At 45.6% G+C, this 23,603-nt stretch overlaps 2 protein-coding genes across 10 annotated transcripts in view; one reads left to right on the top strand and one right to left on the bottom strand.

Annotated features, from left to right (window-relative positions):
• The window catches only part of PRKAG2 (protein kinase AMP-activated non-catalytic subunit gamma 2), a 254,783-nt gene extending 252,629 nt beyond the window's left edge, over positions 1-2,154 (top strand). For all 8 annotated transcript variants that reach the window (XM_027574190.2, XM_027574189.2, XM_027574188.1 and 5 more), the window contains one exon: positions 1,018-2,154. In XM_027574190.2, the coding sequence (XP_027429991.1) occupies positions 1,018-1,049 (32 nt within the window). In that variant the 3' untranslated portion in view covers positions 1,050-2,154. The remainder of the gene's footprint in view (positions 1-1,017) is intronic.
• The window catches only part of LOC113911515 (translation initiation factor IF-2-like), a 36,026-nt gene extending 12,681 nt beyond the window's left edge, over positions 1-23,345 (bottom strand). The window contains exons 1-2 of one of the 2 annotated variants that reach the window (XM_035723364.1): positions 21,875-23,345; positions 6,774-6,890 (exon numbers count right to left, since the gene is read on the bottom strand). In XM_035723364.1, coding sequence (XP_035579257.1) covers positions 6,884-6,890; positions 21,875-22,638 — 771 coding nt within the window. In that variant the 5' untranslated portion in view covers positions 22,639-23,345 and the 3' untranslated portion in view covers positions 6,774-6,883. Of the gene's footprint in view, positions 1-6,773; positions 6,891-21,874 lie in introns of those variants that run through there. The other variant, XM_035723363.1, reaches the window with a different exon arrangement.
• Between the last annotated feature and the right edge of the window lie 258 nt (positions 23,346-23,603).

Raw genomic sequence — 23,603 nt, 5'->3', positions numbered from 1 at the left:
GCCGGCTTCAACTTCAGGTCACCGGCCGCGTTAGCCCCGCACGAGAGGGCGGCCTGTCCTTCGGGGCTTGGCAGCCGGGCGCTGCCTTCTCCTCTCCTACTTTGGCTGCTGCTGAACTGTGTCAGGGACTGGGAGGCTCGAGGAGAGGAAGAGGGATCGGGGGAAAAGGCTGGTCAGTGGAGCAGTCAGCAGGCACACATTTATTAAGCTGCCGTCTTATATGTGTGTGGTTCGTGGTGCCAACAATTACAACAGTAACATCAGACATCACTGAGGGGCCCCTGGGTGGCTCAGCTGGTTAAGCTCAGGTCATGATCTCCTGGGTCATGGGATGAAGTCCTGCACTGGGCTCAACGCTCAGCAGGGAGTTTGCTTGAAAGATTCTCTCCCTCTGCCCATCCCCCACATCTTTCTCTCTCAAATCTTTTCGAAAAAGATCACTGATCGCAGATCACCATAACAGGTAAAATAATGAAAAACTTTGAAACACAGAATTCCCAGAATGTGACAGACACAGAACAAAGGCTGTTTGGCAGACGGCACCAGTAGACTGGCTTGATGCAGGGTTGCTTCAAACCTTCAGTTTGTAAGAACAGACTCCTCTGCAACATGCAGTAAAGCGAAGCACAAGGAAGGAGGTTCGCCTGTGTGACAGCAATACTGTGCACCTTCACTAAAACACATGCGTTCCTTCTTTTAAAAATTCTAGCAGTTCTACTGCTAGAACGCTTTTTTTTTTTCAAACTGAATCTTGCATGTTTCAACTTCTGACATGGTAACACAGATTCGAAGTGGGCTGCTGTGACTGCAGGTGGGGGTGAGGCGCTTGGAGCCACCTGCTCGTCTCCTGTCCCCGCCTCGCGACATCTAGAACATTCTCCCAAGGCACTGCAGAATATGGGTGAAGACCACCAAGCCAGGGGATGGGGTGGACCACTGCTCCTATGTGTAGGACAGGCCCAGCTGCGGCGTATTTTTCTGTTGCTTTGAGACTTTCATTTCTCCATCTACCAACAGGTGCCAAACAGAAGGAGGCGGAAGCAGAATGACCACTGTGAGTGGAGAAGCCCTTGGAGGAGAACCTGAACAGAGATTCTGGGTCACGCTTTGCCTCATGAACACTGACCGTGACAGAAGACAGTCGAATGGCTAAGAATGTATATCAGGGTTTAGTGATGGGTTATTTTTTCCAGTGATATTGAAACTGAGCATAAGAAACAGTTTATGTGTTTGAAGATTCAGGCTTGCATTAAAAGACTATTTTCAGACCTTTGTCTGAACGATTTCAAATGCTGTATGTTATTAAAGTGCACTGTGTCCTGAAATTTTTATTACTTTTCATTTCAAAGAATTCACTGGTCTGTAACAGGTAATATGACATAAGGCGAGTGCATGGCCTCTTCAGACCTAGTGCCTTATGTCAGAACACGCGATACGTCATCACCGCGGCCCATGGCAGCTGGAACCACACGGTGCTGGGGCGTGAAAGTCTGTGGACCTTTACCAAATCAGTTTGTTTTCATTAGATTTGTTGAACAGTTGTAATTTGGATATAAATAATTACTTTATAAAACTTTAATGACAGTTTTATGTTTGTCTGTTCTGAACTATGATGTAAACAAAACTGCTCTACAACAGCTTTATTTATTTTTACTTTCATGCAATTTTTTACACATCGTGGTGGGGAAGCTTCACCGTACCCATTAATAAACCATTGGTTGGTATTTTTAAATGGCAAATTTCTCATTTAAGTTTGGATCTGGAGAGGATAGGACTTCTAAAATAGCCACTGTTAGGTTTTAAAAGCTGAAGTGTCTGAAAGCACGTGTGGAGACTGGAAACAGGCAGCGGTTATGAGGAAACAAAAGTGCCGGGAAGATGTCTATTTTTTTCTTGTGTATTGAAATGTAAAATCATGATGTTTGTATGACTGCTGATGCGACTGTTTTTGTAAATTTTATTGTGGCATATACAGTATTGTCATATGGTTGAAAAGAAACACAATGTTTCCTAATGTAAGTGCTCTGAAAATGTCGACACTGTATATATATATATATATATATATACACACACACATATATATATATGAGCATAGTTTGATTTTTTTTGTTTTGGGTTTTTTTGGCAGATTGAAAAATTAAAATAAATCTTATTATCGACCATTTTGTTAAAGAAGTTCTTTAAAATACCATGTCTTTTAGCACATATTAAAAATCCACACGCAGTTTCCCATTCAGGTATTTCTCCCCAAATGAAGAACATGAATTCTCGTATCCCTTTTTCCATCATCAGAAGAAAAACCCTTAATGACTTGATCCATAAACTTTACCTCTCTCCCTTATTAAACAGAATGTATTTAATGAAAAACTGATGGGCAGGTTGTCGTGTACCAAGCCGTGACTTTTTTCATCTCCTGAGAGGCCGAATATGAGAGCGTGTGGGTCCGTTTCCCCGTAGAAACAACTGTGGTCGTGACTCAGGTTAAGGGTAATATTTGGGAGAGAGGAAAAAAGGCACAAAGCCCCTAAGGGCACAGTTTTGAGACTCAAAACCGCCTGTTTTCAGTCCACCCCCGGTCTGTGTGGCGCACACAAGTGTGCACGACTACCCCGTGCGTGGGTGAGTGCTGTGTAGGTTCTGCTTCAGAAAACCGTCTGGGGCCATTTACAGAGATGAGTTCAGGGTTCCCCCCCCCACGAGGCACACTCCCACCCAGCGGCGTCCGACCCAAGGGGAGGGTGTGGCTGTGCAAGCGTGCCCCGCACTAGAGTTTGGGACACACCTGCAAGTGTGAGCCGGCGCAGCAGCCTGAGTGGACCAGCCACTTAGCAGGCGGAGGGCTGTTATCTAGGAGCTGTTTCCAGCAAGTGAAAAAAGACTGGGTTCTGGTAAGTGCCCTCTCGGTGCCCTTCTAGAAAGAAGGAAAAGTGCCACTTTAGCCAGCAGAAGGAAGGACTCTAAGGGAAAGGCCCAAGTGACCTGAGAGAATCCACCTTGGCACCGTTGCTGGATGACCCTCAGGTGTTTGCAACACCCTGCTCCCCAGGAGGCTCGAGGGGACCCCTCCGCAGCACGCTCACTGCCACGGGCTGGGCCTGCCCCCTGCCCCCCACCCACCCCGTGACCCTCACACCGAGGAGCTCATGGCACCCAAAGGCTTCTGAACAAGTGAGTGATAAATATGAAAGAGCGTATCAACACTAACCACATCTGTTCCAGAAACGGGCATCCATACCGTTTTATATTCTAAACTCTAAGAAAAAAGACTTAACAGATTTACTGAACCGATGACATTTCCTAGATTCTCCTACAGAAATGCATGAGCAGACAATCCTCTTAAACCACTGGTTCTCAACCAGGGGAGATGTTGGAGCCTAGGCGACATGTAGCCAAGTGGAGACATTTTCGGTTGTCACCACTAGAGGTGGGGGGTGGGGCGTGTACTACTGGCATCTGGTGGGTAGAGGCCACAGAGGCTACAGAGGATGGTCCCCACGACACAGAGTATCCAGCCCAAGACGTCAGTAAGGAATGAGTTTAGACACTCTGCCCTAAACAAGTATAATCTTCTGGGTATTTTGGTTACATTTGTTACTTCCTTACTGAATCCATCTGTCTTTGGGGGGAAAAAACTCAGCAGGCAGCCTTTCTGGAAGGGAGACAGTCAAAATAATCCACAGGTGGATTCCAAAGGATTTCCTTCCAAAGCTCTTTCACCAAAAAGAGAATATTGCTTTGCATGGTAGCACTTTCAGGAGAAAATTCCAACCCGGAGGAAAATACTTGGAAAGTAAGTTTCACTTACATACACATAGCCTTGATTTCATTTCTTGGACTTAGCACACTGCACGGAATTTACCTTAGACATCGACCGGAGCGAGGGCATGGTACAATTATCACCTGGCTCTCAAAGGTATTGAAGATCCTTCCTGCAGGGAGGTCGGAGAAAAGCCAGGTACCTAATTCCTTCTAGAACCTTCCGTGCTTGAAATACTGCTGACCTCCACCTCCAAGAACTCACAGATGGGAACCTGCAAGACTCGCTGAAACGCTGCTCTGACTTCAAGTATGGACTTCCCTCTCTGGAAAGCCTGCATCACAATCACCTACTCTCATTTGACACCAGAGGCTAAAGGGGCACCTCCGTCTGGGGGGTTGGAGATGCAGGACTGGTGTCACAGCTGCCCCCACTCGCCAGTGTCAGGAGCTTCTGGCCGTCTCCCTCCCCCTGCTCCGGCAACCCAGAGACTGGTCACCACAACGGTCCCAGAAGGCAGGTAAACACCCCTCCTCCCAGCCCCAGGGAGAAAGGCTTCAGACCCTCCTGCAGGGGCAGAGCCTCTCCCCGCCAGCTGAGCGCACGTGCCTGGGAACAGGTCCCTTCCCTTCCTTCATGCCTCTTCCAAGCTGTGCTGCGGAGGCCTGGGAGAAGTAAGTGGCCGAAGCCACGCCCTGGGCTGCTTAGGGCCGCGGCCTCAGCTGTAAAGACCAAGGGAACCGCAAGCTGCTGCCCACGAGCCTTGGCGCCCTCCTGGCCAGCAAAGACCCGAGGAGAGAGAGCAGGCCCCTGCCCGTGGCCCACGCACACCCGGCGCCCTCCTTGCTTTGGCTTCCTGGCCAACAAGGCTCCCCGAGCCATGGGGTCAGCTCCCTTCGGGCCGCGAGGCCTCCCCACGGGCTGGCCAGGGGGCCGGGGAGAGGGTCACGCTCAGGAAACCTTAACCTCTATCTACGGCCCCAGCCCCCGAACTCCTGCCCAGTCACCACCTCCTCCAAAACACCCCGCAGGCGCCTCACATGGGACTCGCTGTCCGCACACCCGAAGCAGAGATGATGGCAACCTGCAAACCTCCTGGGAGCTTTTTAATCCTCCCCCTCTCCCCTCTCCTTCTCGCCCCTTGAAAAGTCCATAAAGTGGCCGCGTTTCTGACAGCCTTCGAATGCATTCAGACTGGTAAGCCCCAAAAGCTGACCCTTCCAATTTACATTCGTCACAGCTGTTAAGTTGCATTTTTAAACCAAAACTCTCATCATCTCGGGCACCTGGGTGGCTCAGGGGTTGAGCGTCTGTCTTCGGCTCAGATCATGATCCCAGGGTCCTGGGATGGAGCCCCACGTCAGGTGCTCTGTTCAGTGGGGAGTCTGCTTCTCCCTCTCCCTCTGCCCTTCCCCTCCCGCCCCGCCCACGGGCTCGTGCTTTCACTCTCAAATAAATGAATAAAGTCTTAAAAACAAAACAAAACTCTCATCATCTCATTTCACTGCTCAAAAACCATCACAGGCCCCACGGGAGTAGGGACCAGGCCCCCGCAGCCCTCTCCTCCCGCTGAGCCTCCCATGCACCCGCTCCCTGCCCTTCTCAAAGCACCAGGCCTTGCACACCTGCCCACCGGCCTGAGCTCGTCCCCCACCTCGCTTCCCACCTGCAGACATTCAACCGCTCTCTCTGGGGCCAAATCAAAAGCTACCTCCACCGTGGAGGCTCGCAGGACTCTCCCCAGCTCACAGATGGATACCTCCCCCCTCCGACAATGGCGAGCCACACTTCCGGAAGCCTGGTCCACCCTGCCTCCTTCCTGGATGGTGGAGGGTGCTGCTGGAGGCCCCCTGGCACCTGGGGACAGAAGATGTGCTTCTCAGTCCTGCCCTGCACACCAGGAAACTGTTGTAAAACCCCTCGTCTTTCCTGACCTGGCTTTTCTCTCCGTCCAGTTACTGCGATGGACAAACATGTGTGCGCACGCATACTGCCACGTGTGAGAGTACTCCCTGAACGTGGAAGGACCTGCCACTGTTAGTAGCAGGCCTTGTCCTCACTGATGCCGCGGTCCCCCCGAGTCCCTCAAGGAAGGGAAGGGTACCCCACTCGTCTCCATACTCTTACACTGGCTCATCTCTGGGCCCGAGAGGTGCTTCCTGAATGTCCGTCCAGCGTTTGATGAGTGGTCGGTAACAGCCAGTATATCCACTAGGATCGGGGCTGGTGACAAGGTCCAAGCACGTGAAGCCGTTCCCCTAAATTGCCAGGTTACTTCACAAAGGTAGAGAGGCGCCACAGAATATGGAGTGTCATCTATAAATTCCGAGGCAGCCCCCTTCTCTGCCTTATGCTTTAACGTTTGAGTTCTGAAGGCAGGCTCCTGAGGGCGTGCGCCCTGCTCCCCTTCTAACACCAAGGGCACTTCCTTCGCAGAGGCGGGGACGTCGATGCCCGCAGACCCCCCACCGCCCGTGAGCGGTCACAGGAGAGGGCTGCCCCAGTTGGTTGGGATAGTAGAGCATGGAACAGCACAAGGGCCAAGCTCCCTTCCCGTGGGAAGAGACTGGAGAGAAGGACAGCCACGCCTGTTCAGAGACAAAAATGAGGCTGGCTTCAGGAGCTGGGAGTGGGAAAGCCCAGAGAGACATGGGCACCAAGACAGCCCTTCACACCTCCAGAGACGCAGAGGATTTGATAAGCTCACTCCTGACCCTCTTAAAATCCAGAAGCAGCCATTCCATATTTTGAGAATTCCCATATACCATCTTTCTTTGCACCTTGTCTTCTTTTTTAACAGCTGAAACAATTTCCAGAAAATTCCAAAAAAAAAAAAGTGCTATTTGAGAAACAGCCCTTGGGATAATTCGTAATCAGAAGTGGCAGGTGGAAGGAGTTGGCAGGTGGAAGGTGGGGCAGGTGGATGGTCCCTGGTTGGGGGATTTCCAATAAACCAGCCTGGAATGATGTCATCCCTGTTACTTTCCAGAACCACAACAAAGAGAATAGTTGTTTAGTAGTGATCAGAATTCAATATTAATTTATTTAGCAACTATTATGCTGTGCACAAAGCACCTATCATGGGCCGGACACTGCCACATCTGTGAACACGACAAATCTCGGCCGTCAGGAGCTGTAGCAGAGCACAGGGTGAAAATTTTAAAAGTAGGGCAACATCACAGCATCTTAGGGTTTTTGCTCCCGCGATTTTCTCTCCCTGGAACAGCCCCCCGCCGGCCCCCGGCCCCAATTTCAGCTCAGCCACCTCCCTCACCGCCCCTCCAAGTCTCACTGCGGTCTTGCCTTCTGGATGAGGCTGCTTCGACCACATTCTATTAATAACTAGTAGCACCACAAACAATAACGCAAAGGAAAAGAGGGAGGAGAAGCTACAAACTAGTGGGTGCGCTTCCTGCCAGGCGCTCTTTGGGGCCTGTGCACGCGCTCTCTGATCCTCACACAACATCTGAGGTAGACTTTATCGGCCCCGACGTGGTAACCTGGCCAGGCTGGTACCACTTGGAATTCGAGGACTTTGGGACTTGGTAACAGGCCTCATTCCAAAGCCCATGCTCTTAATCCCAGTTCTAAACAGCTATTGCGGGTTGAATTGTGTCCCCCAAAAAGATTCGCTGAAGTCTTCACCCCCAGTACCTGGGAATGTGGCCTGATTTGGAAACAGGGTCGTTGCAGATGTGATCAGGCTCAGTGAGGTCACTGAGTAGGGCAGGCCCTGATCCAATGACTGGAGGCCATGTGACAACAGGGACAGACTGATGGCCGTGACAAAGCCGGGCACCTAGCAGGTGCTTGAAATGGTCCATAATAAAAAGTTGTTTTTCAAAACTTTACCAAAAGATTTTTACAAAAGTAAGCCATTTGCTTTCCTTTTAAAAAGTAATTTTCTCTTAGCCTAGACATATTAAAATTAAAATATGCAAAAGGAAAGATATAACTGAGAATAAAAAAGCAGACATGTGATTTCTCGGATGGCGACAGAGGTTCATTTTCTGGTACCGTGAAACCATTTGTTAGAAATAGGGCACACTCCTATTCTTAGCACATTGAAAGGAAAGTTGTCTTCAAAAGTAACCATATTATAGATTTCAGACACCTCTAGACAACACTTAGTGATGAATAATTAAGATTTGTTCATTATACTTGTGCACCTGATGGTTCTATTTATTATACTATAAATTAGTTGACCCAAATGCTGTTTTTTGAAATAAGCTTTTTTTAAGAACTGTAAACAGTTTTTAAAAGAGAACAGTGTGTACTTCTATTATTTGCGAATTGCCTGGAGGAAGCGTGCTCCCCACTTCTGCTGGTGAAACTAAGATGACAGTGTGAGCCATCAGGGAGCACAGCCTGCAGGGCAGAGAAATGACACGCCGGCCTCCCCACCACCCCCACCCCCACCAGAAGCTTCGTCTGCGGCTTTGAACCCTCCTGCAGACCCACCGCCATTTTCAGGTGGCCATCACTGGGTCAAAGAACACGGACCTGGGGGCAGCCCTGCTCCTCCAGCTACCATCAGCTCCCCCAGCCTCTTGCTCAAGTCCCTTGTGAGCACCCCGCCCCCCAGCAGTCCCGCACAGTCTGACCCTCCGGCTGCCCTGCGTCCTCATCCAGCCTGACTCCACCCCTGTCCTCCTGAAAAAGCCCCGCCCCGCCCCGCCCCGCAGGGCCCAGACTGCCCCCCACCCACCCATCCGCCCCCCCCACACCCTGTATGGCCCTGGCTGAAACCCCCTCCCTGCCCCTCTCCCTCTGCTGCCCCCACCCCCCACTTCTGCTCTCTCTGTCAAATAATAAAATCTTAAAAAATAATATTTAATTCTGTTTTCTGTATCCTTCACTTCAGCTCTTTATTTTTCCTTCCTTCTGCTTTCCTTAACTTTATTATATTATTCTAACTTCTTAAATGGGTCACTAAACTCAGTAATGTTCAGCCTTCTTTTGTTGTTCCAATGTAAGCACTTAAGGTTAACTTTTTCCCTTTTATGGCATCCCATATGCCTCCATTTGTAGCATTTTTTATTATCAGTTTAAATAGTTTCTAATTTTCTTTATGATTTCTTTTTGACCCATGAATTATGCAGAAGTATATCTCCTACTTTCCAAATGGATGGGGTTCTCTATGTTTTGTTATTGATTTCTAGCTTGATTGCATTGTGGTCAGAGAATGTCGTCGACAGTTGTTCTTGGAAATGTGTTGAAACTTGCTTTATGACCCTCTACATGGTCAATTTTCATAAATGGCTTATACGTGTCTGACAAGAAGGTATATTTCTTTTCTTTTGTTGAAAGCAATGTCCTACAGGTGGTCATGGAACAACTTTGTTAATTCTGCCATTCAAATCTTTTCTGTCCTTACTGATTGTTAAAAATGACTTCACCTATCAACTACTAAAAGGTATTAAAATATCCTATATGATTTCAATTTCTCCTTGCAATTCTGCCAAGTTTTGCTTAACATATTTTGCATGAACAGAATGTTACTGGTTACGTAAAAGTTAAGAACTGTAATATGTTCCTGGTGAACAAAAGCTTTCATAATTCTTTAGAGACTCTCTATCCACAGTAACGGTTCTGCTTTAAAACCTATTTTATTTTATGTCAATGCAGCTTCACAGGGTTTCTTTCAGCTGGTATTTGGTTTATCCTTTTCCCAATTTTACTTTCAATTTTTCTGTATAATTTCATGAGTTCTTACAACCAGGGGGACTTAAAACCTGGAATTTAAAAAATCAGCAGGCTCGGCTCTGAGCCTGGAGGGCAAGAGGAAACGGAGGCCCCACGCTTAGAAAGAAAGCACCACAAACGACCCCGGAGATACCGCAGAGAGGCGGCAGTTTGAAAAACGCCTGGGGCATACCAGAGGGAGCGTTGTTACTCGTCTCAGGGATCACTGGGGGAACTCCTCCAGGAACAGAGGAGCTGGCTGGCACCGTTTCCCTCCGCCGCGCCCCCAGGGCAAACACACGGCCACCTTCGGGAAAGTCGCCAACACTTGCTGCCTTACTTGCTAATAGCACAGCCCCAGGCCACCCCTCACCCTCCATCCTCCACCTCCCCACCCCCATGAAGTGGCAGATCTGCCCCCTTCAACCAGGACTGCCTCAGTCCTGGGGCTCTGGGTCCCCTCCCCTAGAAGACCAGCGGCTGGCAAACCTTGATAACACCGCACCTCCCCCACCCCCCACTTGCTCTGCTGAGCCACCCCCTCCAAGCCAGCCGGCCTCAGTTCCGCTAGTGACAGGTTCCCTCTCGCAGCGGACCTACGCGCAAACCTCGCAAACACCGTGCATCTCGTCCTGTGAATGTGGCAGATCTACCCCCTCCAATATGCTCTTGGCCAGAGCCCCTCCAAAGCAGTACCACAAGCTTGGCAATATGTAAGCAGCTCCAACAGAGGCCAGCACCACTCCAAAGTGACCCCTGCCCTGGGAAGAGGAAAAGATAACCACACACAGCAGTCAGACTGCCGCTCCAGCAGTGGCCTGGGGGGCAGACAGCGGGTCTGACTACAGGCCCTACCCACCAAGGAAAACTTCTCAGGGCACAACACAGGGAAAGCACCCTGCATTTCGGTGCTACTGTATCTTTCAAACACCTGGTATGACTCAACTCAAACCTCAGGTGGCCCCAGAATGGCCCACTAACACCACAGGGACCAAACACTGCCCACAACAGGCAAAGTGAGCCACTGCAGATGACCAGACTAAGGGAAAAAGCAGCTCAGCCACAACAGCGGGATACATGCAACACACATAGGAGACACCCCTGAAGAACCAGGTTCTGGTGAACAGGAGACACTGTACTGCAGGGCACAAAAGGACTTCTTCAGAAGGCTACTACTTTCAAGAGCAAGAGACATAGAGGATCTTCCTAACACACAGAAAGAGACACAGCGTTAGATAACATGAAGAGCCAGAGGAATATGTCCCAAATGAAAGAATAGGACAAAATCACAGCAAGAGACCTAAATGAAATGGAAATAAGGAATATGCCTGATAGAGAATTTAACATAATGATCATAAAGATACTCACTGGACTTGAAAAAAGAGTGGAGGACCTCAGTGAGGCCCTCAACCAAAAGAACCAAGCAGAGATAAAGAACACAAGAAATAAATTAAAAATACACTAGATGGAATAAATAGTAGACGAGAAGAAGCAGAAGACCAAATCAGTGACCTGGAGGTCAGAGTAATGGAAAGTAATCAAGCTGAGCAGAAAAAAAAAGTTGTGCGCAGTTGAGAGAAAAAAAAAGTTATGCAAAATGAGAACAGACTTAGGGAACTCAGCAACACCATCAGGCATAATAACATTCACATTATGGATACCCCAGAAGGAGAAAAGAGAGGAAAGGGGGCAGAAAATTTATTTGAAGAAATAATAGCTGAAAACATCTCAAATCTGAGGAAGGAAACAGTATTCTAGATCCAGGAGTGAAGAGATCCCCCAGCAAAATCAACCCAAGCTGGTCCACACCAAGACACATAGAAATTAAAATGGCAAAAGTTTCTCCCTCTTCCACTCCCCCTGCTTGTGTTCCCTCTCTCACTGTGTCTCTCTCTGTCAAATAAATAAATAAAATCTTTAAATAAATAAAAATTAAAAAAACGGGGCGCCTGGGTGGCTCAGTCGTTCAGCGTCTGCCTTCAGCTCGGGTCATGATCCCAGGGTCCTGGGATCAAGCCCCACATCGGGCTCCCTGCTCGGCGGGAAGCCTGCTTCTCCCTCTTCCACTCCCCCTGCTTGTGTTCCCTCTCTCGCTGTGTCTCTCTCTGTCAAATAAATAAAGAAAATCTTTAAAAATAGTAATAATAAATAAAGAAAGAAAATGGCAAAAGTAGTGATAAAGAGAAATGTTTAAAAGCAGCAAGAGGAAAGAAAACAGTTACATACAAGGGAAACCCCATAAGGCTATCAGCTGATTTTTCAGCAGAAACTTTTCAGGCCGGAAGAAAGTGGCATGCTATATTCAACGTAATGAAAGAAAAAAATCTGCAGCCAAGAATATTCTATTCCAGCAAGGCTGGAAGAAGGATAAAGAAGGAATAGAAGGAGCGATAAGGAGTTTCCCCGACAAACAAAAGTTAAAGAAATTCAGGACTACTGAATCAGCCCTATAAGAAATGTTAAAGGGGATTCTCTGAGTGGAAAAGCAAGACCATAAGAAAGAGTAAAGAGGGGCGCCTGGGTGGCTCAGTCAGTTAAGCAGCTGCCTTTAGCTCAGGTCATGATCCTAGGGTCCTGGGATCGAGCCCTCCATCAGGCTCCCTGCTCGGTGGAGAGCCAGCTTCTCCCTCTCTCTCTGTCTGCCGCTCTGCCTACTTGTGCTCTCTATCGCTGTTAAATAAATAAATAAAAATCTTAAAAAAAAAAAAAAGAGTAAAGAAAGTAGGAAGCACAAAAGCGGTAAAAATAAGTCTATCTGTAAAAATCAGTCAAGGGACTCACCAAATAAAAGGATGTAAACTATGCCACCATAAACCTAAAATGTGGGGGTGGGGGGAAGTAAGAATGCATTCCTGCTTAAGCAACTATCAGCTTAATATAGACCGCTATATGCAGAAGATGTTATTTACAAACCTAATGGTAACAGAAATCAAAAACCAGCAAGAGATATAAAGAGAACCCAGCAAAAAATAAAAAGAAAGGAATCCAAGTATATCACTCAAGAAATCCAACTAATCATGAAAGGAAAGAGCAAGTAAAGAAAGGAACAGAGAAGAACTATTAAAATAACCATAAGCCCCCCCCAAAAAAAAAACACCCAACAACCATAAGACAAGCACCAAAATGGCAATAAATACATATCTATCAGTCTATCAGTAATTACTCTGAATGTAGCTGGACTGAACACTCCAACCAAAAGACATAGGGTGACAAAATGGATTAAAAAAAACAAGACAGGGGCGCCTGGGTGGCTCAGTCATTAAGCGTCTGCCTTCGGCTCAGGTCATGGTCCCAGGGTCCTGGGATCGAGCCCCACATCGGGCTCCCTGCTCGGCGGGAAGCCTGCTTCTCCCTCTCCCACTCCCCCTGCTTGTGTTCCCCCTCTTGCTGTGTCTCTCTCTGTCAAATAAATAAAAATCTTAAAAAAAAAAAAAAGACCCATCTATATGCTGCCTACAAAAGACTCATTTCAGACCTAAAGACACATGCAAATTGAAAGTGAGGGGATGGAGAAGCATTTATCATGCACAGACATGTGAAAAAGAAAGCCAGGATAGCAATACTTAAATTGGACAAAATAAACTTTTAAAACAAGGACTGTAACAAGAGACAAAGGACACTATATAATCATGAAGAGAACAATCAACAAAAAGCTAGAACAATTGTAAATACTTATGCACCTAACATGGGAGCACCAAATATATAAAGCAGTTACTAACAAACACAAGAAAGTAATCGATAGTAATACAGTAACAGTAGGGGATTTTAACTCCTCACTTACATCAGTGGACAAATCATCAAAATGGAAAATCAACAAGGAAACGGTGGCTTTGAATGACACATTGGACCCAGACATATTCAGAACATTCCATCCTAAAACAACAGAACACACATTCTTTTCAAGTGCATCATGGAACATTCTCCAGAACAGACGACATATTAGGTCACAAAACAAGTCCCAACAAATTCAAAAAGACTGAAGCCATACCATGCATCTTCTCTGACCACAATGCTATCGAGCAAAAATCAACCACAAGGGAAAAATCTGGAAAGAGCACAAATACATGGAGGTTAATCAACATGTTACTAAACAACAAATGGGTCAACCAAGAAATCAGAGGAAATAAAAAAAATACATGAAGGCATGAAAACATAACAGTCCAAAATCTTTGGGATGCAGTAAAAGCTGTTCTAAGAGTTTACAACAACAGGCCTACTTCAAGAAGAAAAATCTCAAATAAACAACCTAACCTTATACCTAAAGGAGCTAGAAAAACAAATAAAACCCAAAACCAATAAGAGGAAGGAAACAATAAAGATGAGATTAGAAATAGAAATAAACAAAATAGAAACTTAAAAAAAAAAAAAACAATAGAACAGATCAATGAAACCAGGAACTGGTTTCTGAAAAAATCAACAACACTGATAAACCTTTAGCCAACTCACAAAAGGAGGGGGGGGAGGAGGAGGGGGAGGAGGGGGAGGAGGGGGAAAAGAAGACCACAATGACGACAGTGATGATGACAGAGAGAGGACCCAAAATTAGAAATGAGAGAGCAGAAATAACAACCAACACCTCAGAAACACAAAAGATTGTAAGAGAATATTATGAAAAATTATATGCCAACAAATTGGACAACCTAGAAGAAACAGATAAATTCCTAGAAGCATATGACCTCCCAAAACTGAATCAAGAAGAAACAGAAAATTTGAATAGCCAGCAATGAACTTGAATTGGTAATCAAAAAACTCCCAACAAACAAAAATCCAGTACCAAACCACTTCACAGGTGAATTCTACCAAACATTTAAACATTTTAAAGAAGAGTTAATACCTAGTCTTCTCAAACTATTCCAAAAAATAGAAGATGAAGAAAAACTTCCAAATTCCTCCTGTAGGCCAGTATTACCCTGATACCAAAATCAGATAAAGACACTACAAAAAAAAAAAAAAGAGAGAGAGAGTACAGGCCAATATCTCTGATGAACATACATGTAAAAATCTTCACAAAATAATAATAAATCAAATCCAACAATACATTAAAAAAATCATTCACCACAATCAAGTGGAATTTATTCCCAAGAAACAAGGGTGGTTCATTATTTGCAAATTAATCAGTGTGATACATCACATCAATAAGAGAAAGGATAAAAACCATATGGTTTCAATATATGCAGGAAAAGAACTTGACAGAGTACAACATCCATTCATGATAAAAACCCTCAACAAAGTAGGTTTAGAGGGAACATACCTCAACATAATAAAGGACACATATAAAAAACATAGCTAACATCAGTATTCAATGGTGAAAAGCTGAAAGCTTTTCCCCTAAGGTCAAGAACAAGACAAGGATGTCTACTCTCACCACTTTTATTCAACATCATACCCGAAGTCCTAGCCACACCTATCAGACAAGAAAAAGGAATGAAAGGCACCCAGATTGGTAAGGAATAAGTAAAATTTTTACTATTTGCCGAAGACATGATACTATATATAGAAAACCCGAAAGGCTCCATCAAAAAAAAGTACTAGAACTGATTAATGAATTCAGTAAGATCACAGGATACAGAAATCTGTTGCATTTCTATATGAAAATAATGAAACAGCAGAAAGAGAAATTAAGAAAACAATCCCTTTTACAATTGCACCCAAAAAAAAAAAAAAATACCTAGGAAAAAATTAACGAAGGAGGTAAAAGACCTGTACTCTGAAAACTATAAAACATTGATGAAAGAAACTAAGGACAACACAAACAAATGGAAAGATATTCCACACTCATGAATCAGAAGAAAAAACATTGTTAAAATTCCACACTACCCAAAGCAATCTACTAATTTAATGCACTCCTTATCAAAATACCAACAGCATTTTTCACAAACAATCCTAAAATGTGTATGGAACCACAAAAGACTCCAAATAGCCAAAGCAATCTTGAAAAAGAAAAACAAGGTTGGAGGTATCACAATTCCAGCTTTCAAGTTATATTACAAAGCTGTAGTGATCAAAACAGCATGGTTCTGGCACAAAAACAGACACACAGATCAACGGAATGAACAGAAAACCCAGAAATAAACCCACAACTATATTTTCAATTAATCTTTGACAGAGGGTGAAAGAATAGGCAATAGGAAAAAGTCTCTTCAGCAAATAGTATTGGGAGAATTGGACAGCTATATGCAAAAAAATGAAATAGATCATACACAAAATACTTAGACCATATGCAAAAGTAAACTCAAAATGTATTAAGGACCTAAATGTGAGACCTGAAACGATAAAAATCCTAGAAGACAGCACAGGCAATAATTTCTCTGATATCGGCCATAGCAACATCTTTCTAGATATGTCCCTGAAGCAAGGGAAACAAAAGCAAAAACTACTGGAATTACATCAAAAAAAAGTGCTTCTGCACAGCAAAGGAAACAATCAACAAAACTAAAAGACAACCTACTGAATTGGAGAAGATATTTGCAAATGATGTATCTAATAAAGGGTTAGTATCTGAAATATATGAACTTATACAACTCAACACCAAAAAAAAATAATAACCCCATTAAACAATGGGCAGAAGACATGAACAGGAATTTCTCCAAAGAAGACATACAGATGACCAACAGTCACATGAAGAGACACTCAACACCACTCATCGTCAGGGAAATGCAAATTAAAACTACAATGAGCTATCATCTCACACCTGTCAGAATGGCTAAGATCAAAAACACAAGAAACAAGTGTTGGCGAGGATGCGGAGAAAAAGGAACACTCGTGCAAACTGGGAATGCAAACTGGTACAGCCACTGTGGAAAATAGTATGACAGTTTCTCAAAAAGTTAAAAATAGAACTACCATATGATCCAGGGGGTAATCACACTACTGGGTATTTACCTAAAGAATACAAAAACACTAAATCAAAAGGATATACATACCCCTATGTTTATTGCAGCATTAGTTACAATAGCCAAATTATGGAAGCAGCCCAAGTGTCCATCGATAGATGAATGGATACAGAAGATGTTGTAGTATATTATATATATAATGGAATATTATTCATCTATAAAAAGAATGAAATCTTGCCATTTATAACATGGATGAAGCTAGAGAGTATAATGCTAAGTGAAAAAAAGTCAGAGAAAGACAAATACCATATGACTTCACTCATATGTGGAATGTAAGAAACAAAACAAATGAAGAGACAAATGAAAGAGACAAAATGAAAAAAAGAGACTAACCAAAAAACAGACTCTTAACTATAGAGAATAAACTGATGTGTTTTTTTTTTGTTTTTTTTTTTTGTTTTTTTTTTAAAGATTTTATTTATTTATTTGACAGAGAGAGACACAGCGAGAGAGGGAACACAAGCAGGGGGAGTGGGAGACGGGAGAAGCAGGCTTCCCGCCCAAGCAGGGAGCCTGATGCGGGGCTCGATCCCAGGACCCCGGGATCATGACCTGAGCTGAAGGCAGACGCTTAACGACTGAGCCACCCAGGCGCCCCTAAACTGATGTTTACCAGAGGGGAGGAAGGGAGGGGTTGGGTAAAATAGGTGAAGGGGATTAAGAATACACTTATCCTGTGGCACTGCCCCTCGAGGCCCAGTTCATTGAGCTTCGGACTCTTGATTTTGACTCAGGTCATGATCTCAGGGTTGTGAACCTGAGCTCCATGTGGGGCTCCATGCTGGATGTGGAGCCTGCTTAAGATTCTCTCTCTCCCTCTCTCTCTGCCTCTCCCCACCATCTGTGTGTATGTTCTCTCTTTAAAAAAAAAAAAAAAAGGTACACTTATGTTGATGAGCATTGAGTAATACATAGATTGTTGAATCACTATATTTTACACCTGAAACTAATTTAACACTGCATATTAACTATACTGGAATAAAAAATTTTCAAATTAAATTAAAAGAATCACACATTTAAAAAAAACTTTGTTAGATATGATCAAAATTTTCCCATGTATTTGGTGAAAGAGAAAAGTATGACTACATAACACTAGCACTAATCGGTCAAGCAGCTAGCATGTAATTCTATTTTTTGCTCTTTGGAAGTAGGAAATTTTAAACATTTTAAAAGAAGAAATTAAAATGATTGAGGTACATGTATTTCATGATGATTTGATAAAAGGGGTTTTAACATTTTTGAACAATGCATACCAACTGTGAAAGAAATATAAAAGTTTTATCCTTAGTTTCTATCCAATGTATATTGAAAATTTTGGTGGTTTAAGAAATGTTTTCAGCTACATTTAATGGAATCAGCTTAACTATCATACTACTCTGGCTATTTCAAAGTCTTTTCTTTCTAATTAATGAAAGAGTTGAGAGATGAATAATGAGAGAAATTGAAAACAATTATGTTCTGATGAGGTTTTTTTTTTTTTTCCAAAGCTGGTTTTGGGGGATATTATTTTTTTTAATATTTTATTTATTGTACAGAGACACAGTGAGAGAGGGAACACAAGCAAGGGGGAGTGGGAGAGGGAGAACCAGGCTTCCCGCTGAGCAGGGAGCCCGATGTGGGGCTTGATCCCAGGACCCTGAGATCATGACCTGAGCCGAAGGCAGATGCTTAACGACTGAGCCACCCAGGTGCCCCATGGGGGATATTATTTCTTGTCGACACTCTCATTGCTTTGCTCTCATAAAACTCTCCTTCAGAACTGATTTATGTTAACCAGTCCAGGGATTGGAAAAGGAAAGTAAATGAAAAGTTGTTGTTCTTACCACCCCTCCCCATATTATTTCTGAACATCTCTACTCAGGCCCAAATACCTCACTGAACACCAGCCTTCAATCTTAACGTGAACATGTATGAGAAAAAAGAATATACAAAGTTCTAAGGGTCTGTGACATTTCCATTAATCACTAAAGGAGTTTTTCCCTTTACATGGGGCTCCAATATTTTGTATGCCCAGGACAGTGTGACCTGGTAAGATTTAGGACTGGTGAAGGGTCTACCCGACTTCCGTAAAGTGGGAAAAGAACTACAATGAACTCGGGCATATTCCCAGGCAGACCCATGTAGGAAATAGTATACATTAAAGTTGAAAATCTGGAATTTGATCCTCTTTAAATTACCTGTTCTTGTGTGTCTCTTGGAAAGCTTTTGCACCCTCCTAGGGTTACCTGTGCTCTTGTTTGAACACTCTGAATTTTTAAGTGTGTACTGATCCCTCCGGGGACTAGAATCAATTTGTCCCCCTTCTAAGTATATTTCCTAGATTTCTGCCAGCTGACATAACACATTTAGAAGCCTCAACGAGAGTGCCATTAGAGCATCATCTGAGGAAAGCCGGATTAAACTGGCCATTTCTCCGAGATAATCTGAATCAAATTGGAAAATATCTGCCAATTTCATTTAGCATCGCAATCAAACAATGTGGGAGGTCTGCTTTACCAGCTTAGGAACTCGCTCTGCTTCCAGGAGAAGTACTGTATTGGGTTCAAGTTACACCTAGCTAGCAGTTGCTAGAAATAACCTTTGCAAGGAGCGGTGCTTTGCTCTTGGGCAAGTGGGAGTGACCACTTTCCGACTAGGGAAAGGGGCACACTGGGTCTTACGCAGCACTTACAGCATGACTTCGGGGCATGGGGGAAGGCATAAGCGATGGGGTGGCATAGAGGCCCTAAAACAGGGTCTGGGGAGGAAAGGCACTGTGCCTTCAACTCCTGGGTGGCACTGCCCCTCGAGGCTAAGCCTGGAGAGGAAGAGACACTGCCAGGAGCTGAGGAACTCAGCCAGAGGCCTCTGTGAGGCAGAGCTGCCTTAGAACCACGTGGTCTCCCAAACCCGGGAAGGTTTGACTACAGGAGGGGAGCGGAGAGAATGAACACAGCAATCCCACCAAGAACAGAATCAGCATACATTCTAACTTGAGTTTATTAAATGTCAGTGGGAAAGGCATAAAATTTGATTGCTTTTACTTTAAAAACATGTTCCATGAAATTTAATGTTTATCAGATTTGATAAATTACATTCATACCAAAATAACGGTTGGCATATGTCTTTCTGGAAGCCACCAAAGTGCTCAAAGGTAGAAAGCACAAAAGCACAGTGGTTAGAAGTGCGGGTGCTAGAGTCAGACTCCTGACATTCTAGCATGCACTTGATGGACATGCACTCTATCAGGCTGACAGCCCTAAGCCTCAGTTTTCTGTTAGGTGAGGATACCAAATCATACCTATGCCCATAGCGCTGGCATGCGGATTAGTTGAGATAATGCATATAACGCAGTTGGAATCCAGTAAAAGCTCCATAAACTGTTATTCTCGTAGATCATGATACAGTCAGTCATACCATGGAATACTAAGTTATGGAGACGGGTGCATATTTGTCAAAGAAAGATGCATATGTGGTATGGACAGTATTTCATTTTTTAGGCTATAGATAGACATGTGATTAGAAGTCAGTCTAGAAATGCATGATGCCAAAGCACTAATAGTGATTGCCTCTGGATAATGGATTTTCAAGAATTTTATTATTATTTATTTTCTAGAGAGAGCAAGAGCATGTGTGCAGTGGGGGAGGGGCAGAGGGAGAAAGAAAATCCTAAGCAGGCTCCCTGCCCAGCATGGAACCCTACATGAGGCTCGATCTCACAACCCTGAGATCATCACCCTTAGCTGAAATCAAGAGCCAGATGCCTAACAAACTGAGCCACCCAGGTGCCCCCAAGAGTTTTATTATTTCTTCTACCACATGAGTATACAATAAGAAATCTGCAACCCAGAAGAGGGTCCTCACCCAACCATGCTGGTAACCTGAATGCAGACTTCCAGCCTCTAGCACTACGAGATATAAATCTATTTTTGTAAGCCACCCCATCTATGACACTTTGTTATAACAGCCCAAACAGACTAAGACACAGTGCCTTTAGAAGCCTGAAAAGAAGCCTGAATCAAAGGTTAAGCCTTTGATTGTATGGACCTACTTAGTAATGGTGAGTAATTTTTATTTTTTTTATTTTTTGAGGATAGTTGACACACAATGTTACATTCGTTTCTGGTTTCTGGTGTACTAGTGATTTGACAAGTTTATACATCATGCTATGTTCACCGTAAGTGTAGTTACCATCTGTCCTGTTACATTGCTATTACAGTACCATTGACCACATTTTCCTTATGCTATGCCCTCTATTCCAATGACTTAATCATTCCATAACTGGAGGCTGTGTCTCCCTCTCCCCTGCATCCAGTTTGTCCGAACTCCTATCCCCCTCCCTCCACCCCTGCTCCAGCAACCATCAATTTGTTCTCTGTATCTATCGATCTGATTCTGTTTTAGTTTGATTTGATTCTGTTTTTAGATTCCACTTATGAGTGGAATCATAATGGTATTTGTCTTCCTCAGTCTGACTTATTTCACTTTGCATAATACCCTCTAGGTGCATCCATGTTGTCTTAAATGACACGATCTCATCCTTTGCTGTTGTAAGTAATGCTGCAATAAACAGAGGAATACGTATATCTTTTTGAGTTAGTATCTTAGTTGTCCGGTAAATACCCAATAATGGGCTGATTGGATCATATGGTATTTCTATATTTAAGTTTGAGGAAACTCTGTATTGTTTTCCACAGTGGCTGTATCAATTTACATCCCAATGGTGAGTAAGCTTCACTGCCTCTGCTCTTTACCCTATTTGCAGCCAAATTACTTAAATGGGGAAAGAGGCTCATGAGGGAAAAAAATAAAATTATGAAATGTTGACCACTGTCACAATCAACAATTCTTGTCTAATGGAAATCTACTTACACAATCCAAAATTTGAAAAGTAATGAACTGTCATAAATTCTACAATATATTCAATTTTACAGATTTTTAGTTACCCGACCCCCTAATATTTTTCTTGCCTGTAGTACTCACTGGTTCCCCCCATCTCTCCCTCCGTTCGTATCCTGGCTAAATACTGACAACACCCACGGCGAACACTGTACCAAGCTCACTCAGTGATACCAAAAGTCACTTTTTGATAATTCTCACAATATTTCAAATATTTCATTATTATATTTGCTATGGTGATTGGTGGTCTTTGCTGTTAGCACTGTGATCGTAGGTGGGTGCCACAAATCACGCCCACACAAGATGGCGAACTTAAGACACACGGTGTGCGTTCTGAAGGCTCCACTGACCGCCCCACCCCCTCTCCGCAGGTCGGCCTCGTCCCGGAGACACAACAATATTAAGAACAGCCAACTAATAGCCTTACAACGGTCTCTATGTGTTCAAGTGAAAGGAAGAAGCGCACGTCTCTCCCTCTAAATCAGAAGTTAGGAATGATTAAGCTCAGGGAGGAAGGCATGTCAAAAGCCAAGGCAGGCCAAAAGGTAGACCTTTTTTGCCAAACAGTGAGCCAAGTTGTGAATGCAAAGACGTTCTTAAAGGAAATTAAAAGTGCTACTTCAGCGAACGCACGAAGGGTAAGAAAGCGAAACAGCCTTACCGCTGGCCTGGGGACGGGGACAGTGGTCTGGACAGGAGCCCACACCGGCCACACATTCCCTTGAGCCAAAGCCTAATCCAGAGCAAGGCCCGACTCTCCTCCGGTCGAGGGCGGCGGGGAGGGGAGACCCGCGGAAGGAAACCTGACGCTGGCGGAGGCTGGCGCAGGAGGCTCCGGGAAAGACGCCGTCTCCGTAACACGGCAGAGCGCGGCGAAGCGGCCGGCTTTCCAGAAGGTCTAGCTAAGCCACGCGATGAAGGGGGCCGCGCTAAACACCAGATTTTCAGCGTAGACGGAGCAGCCTTCTCTGGGAAGAAGATGTCAGCCGGGACCTCCACAGCCGGAGAGGAGAAGGCAGCGCCCGGCTGCCAAGCCCCGAAGGACAGGCCGCCCTCTCGTGCGGGGCTAACGCGGCCGGTGACCTGAAGTTGAAGCCGGCGCTCGGGGACCGTCCTGAAACCCGTCGGGGGCTGAAGAACGAGGCTACGTCGGCTCCGCCTGTGCTCTAGAACCGGGACGACAAAGCGGCAGCGGGAGAGCAGAACGGGGAGCGCGGCCTGAAGCGGGGACCGACGTGCCGCAAGCTCAGGAGCAAACGGGCCCGGCCGAGCAGGTGCTGCTCCGGGACGAGCAAAGCACGGGGTTTCCCGAGTCCCCTCCCCGGGGCGGGCGTGGCGGGGGGAAGGGAGACGAAGAAGGAGCCAGCACAGGACAGCAGCTCGGCTGATGAGGCGGCGGCGGGGCCAGAGAGGACCGACTCCCATTCCGAAGGCAGCTGTCCTGGGGGGTGAAGGGCCCCCGGGCGGCCGCGGCCGCCGCGGAGAAAGCGCGCGTGACGGGCGAGCCGTCGGGGCGGCGAACCGCACGGTGGTCTGAAGCAGCCTCCAGCGCCCAGCACCCGGAGGGCTCAGCGGCCGGCGGCGGCGCCCACACCCTCCACCCGCGGGAAGACCGACCCGCTGACCGCTCCGGGGGGCGGGCAGCACGTTCGCAGGGAGGGCTCGTCCAACCGAGGCCTGCACGTGGTCGTTGCGGACGTAATGCTACTGCACAGCCCGCAGACCGCCGCAGCGCGCTCGTAACCCGCACGCACTGGGAAACCAAAACATTCCTTGGACCCGCTTTATTGACTATTAGCTTCCCTGCAGGGGTCTGGCACCGAACCCGCAACATCTCCCAGGTGCACCTGTGCTAAGAATAAGTCAGTTAAATAAGCTAAGCCTTTGTTTGGTGTCCTGGGTCTTGTGAAGAAGCAATGGGTTGGTGCCCCGGGGATGCTATGTTGAGAGGTGAGGCAGAGAGAAACCTCAGCCCTGCAGAGCTGCATCTCGGAGCATGGCTCTCCCACTCTGGTCCAGCTGTCACCCCAGGAACAGCGGCAGCACCCACTGTTTCTATCTTGTGCCTTTCTCTGCTTTATGCCTTCTGCTGCTCATGGCTCCCATCTCCCTGTGGGTCTTTCAGCTTCTACTGCTTCTAACAGTCAACTTTTCATGGTTTACATTCAAACTCCAAGAGGACCAGACTGACTGAGCCAAACACCATGCAATACAGATGACCCTTTCAAGCAGAACTTTGAGCAGGCCACAGATCGACGTATAAGTTGGCTCTCTTTGTCAGGTGCCCATCCTGACCCAGCCAGCAGTGGGCCAGAATTACAAAGTCACATTGCACAGAACACGCTAACCCATGCAGGAAGAAACCTCCAGAAGAGTCCTATGGGCATGAA

Source organism: Zalophus californianus, chromosome 12 (assembly GCF_009762305.2).
Source record: "Zalophus californianus isolate mZalCal1 chromosome 12, mZalCal1.pri.v2, whole genome shotgun sequence".
Classification (NCBI taxonomy): domain Eukaryota; kingdom Metazoa; phylum Chordata; class Mammalia; order Carnivora; family Otariidae; genus Zalophus; species Zalophus californianus.
This window is presented reverse-complemented; position numbering and strand designations above follow the sequence as displayed.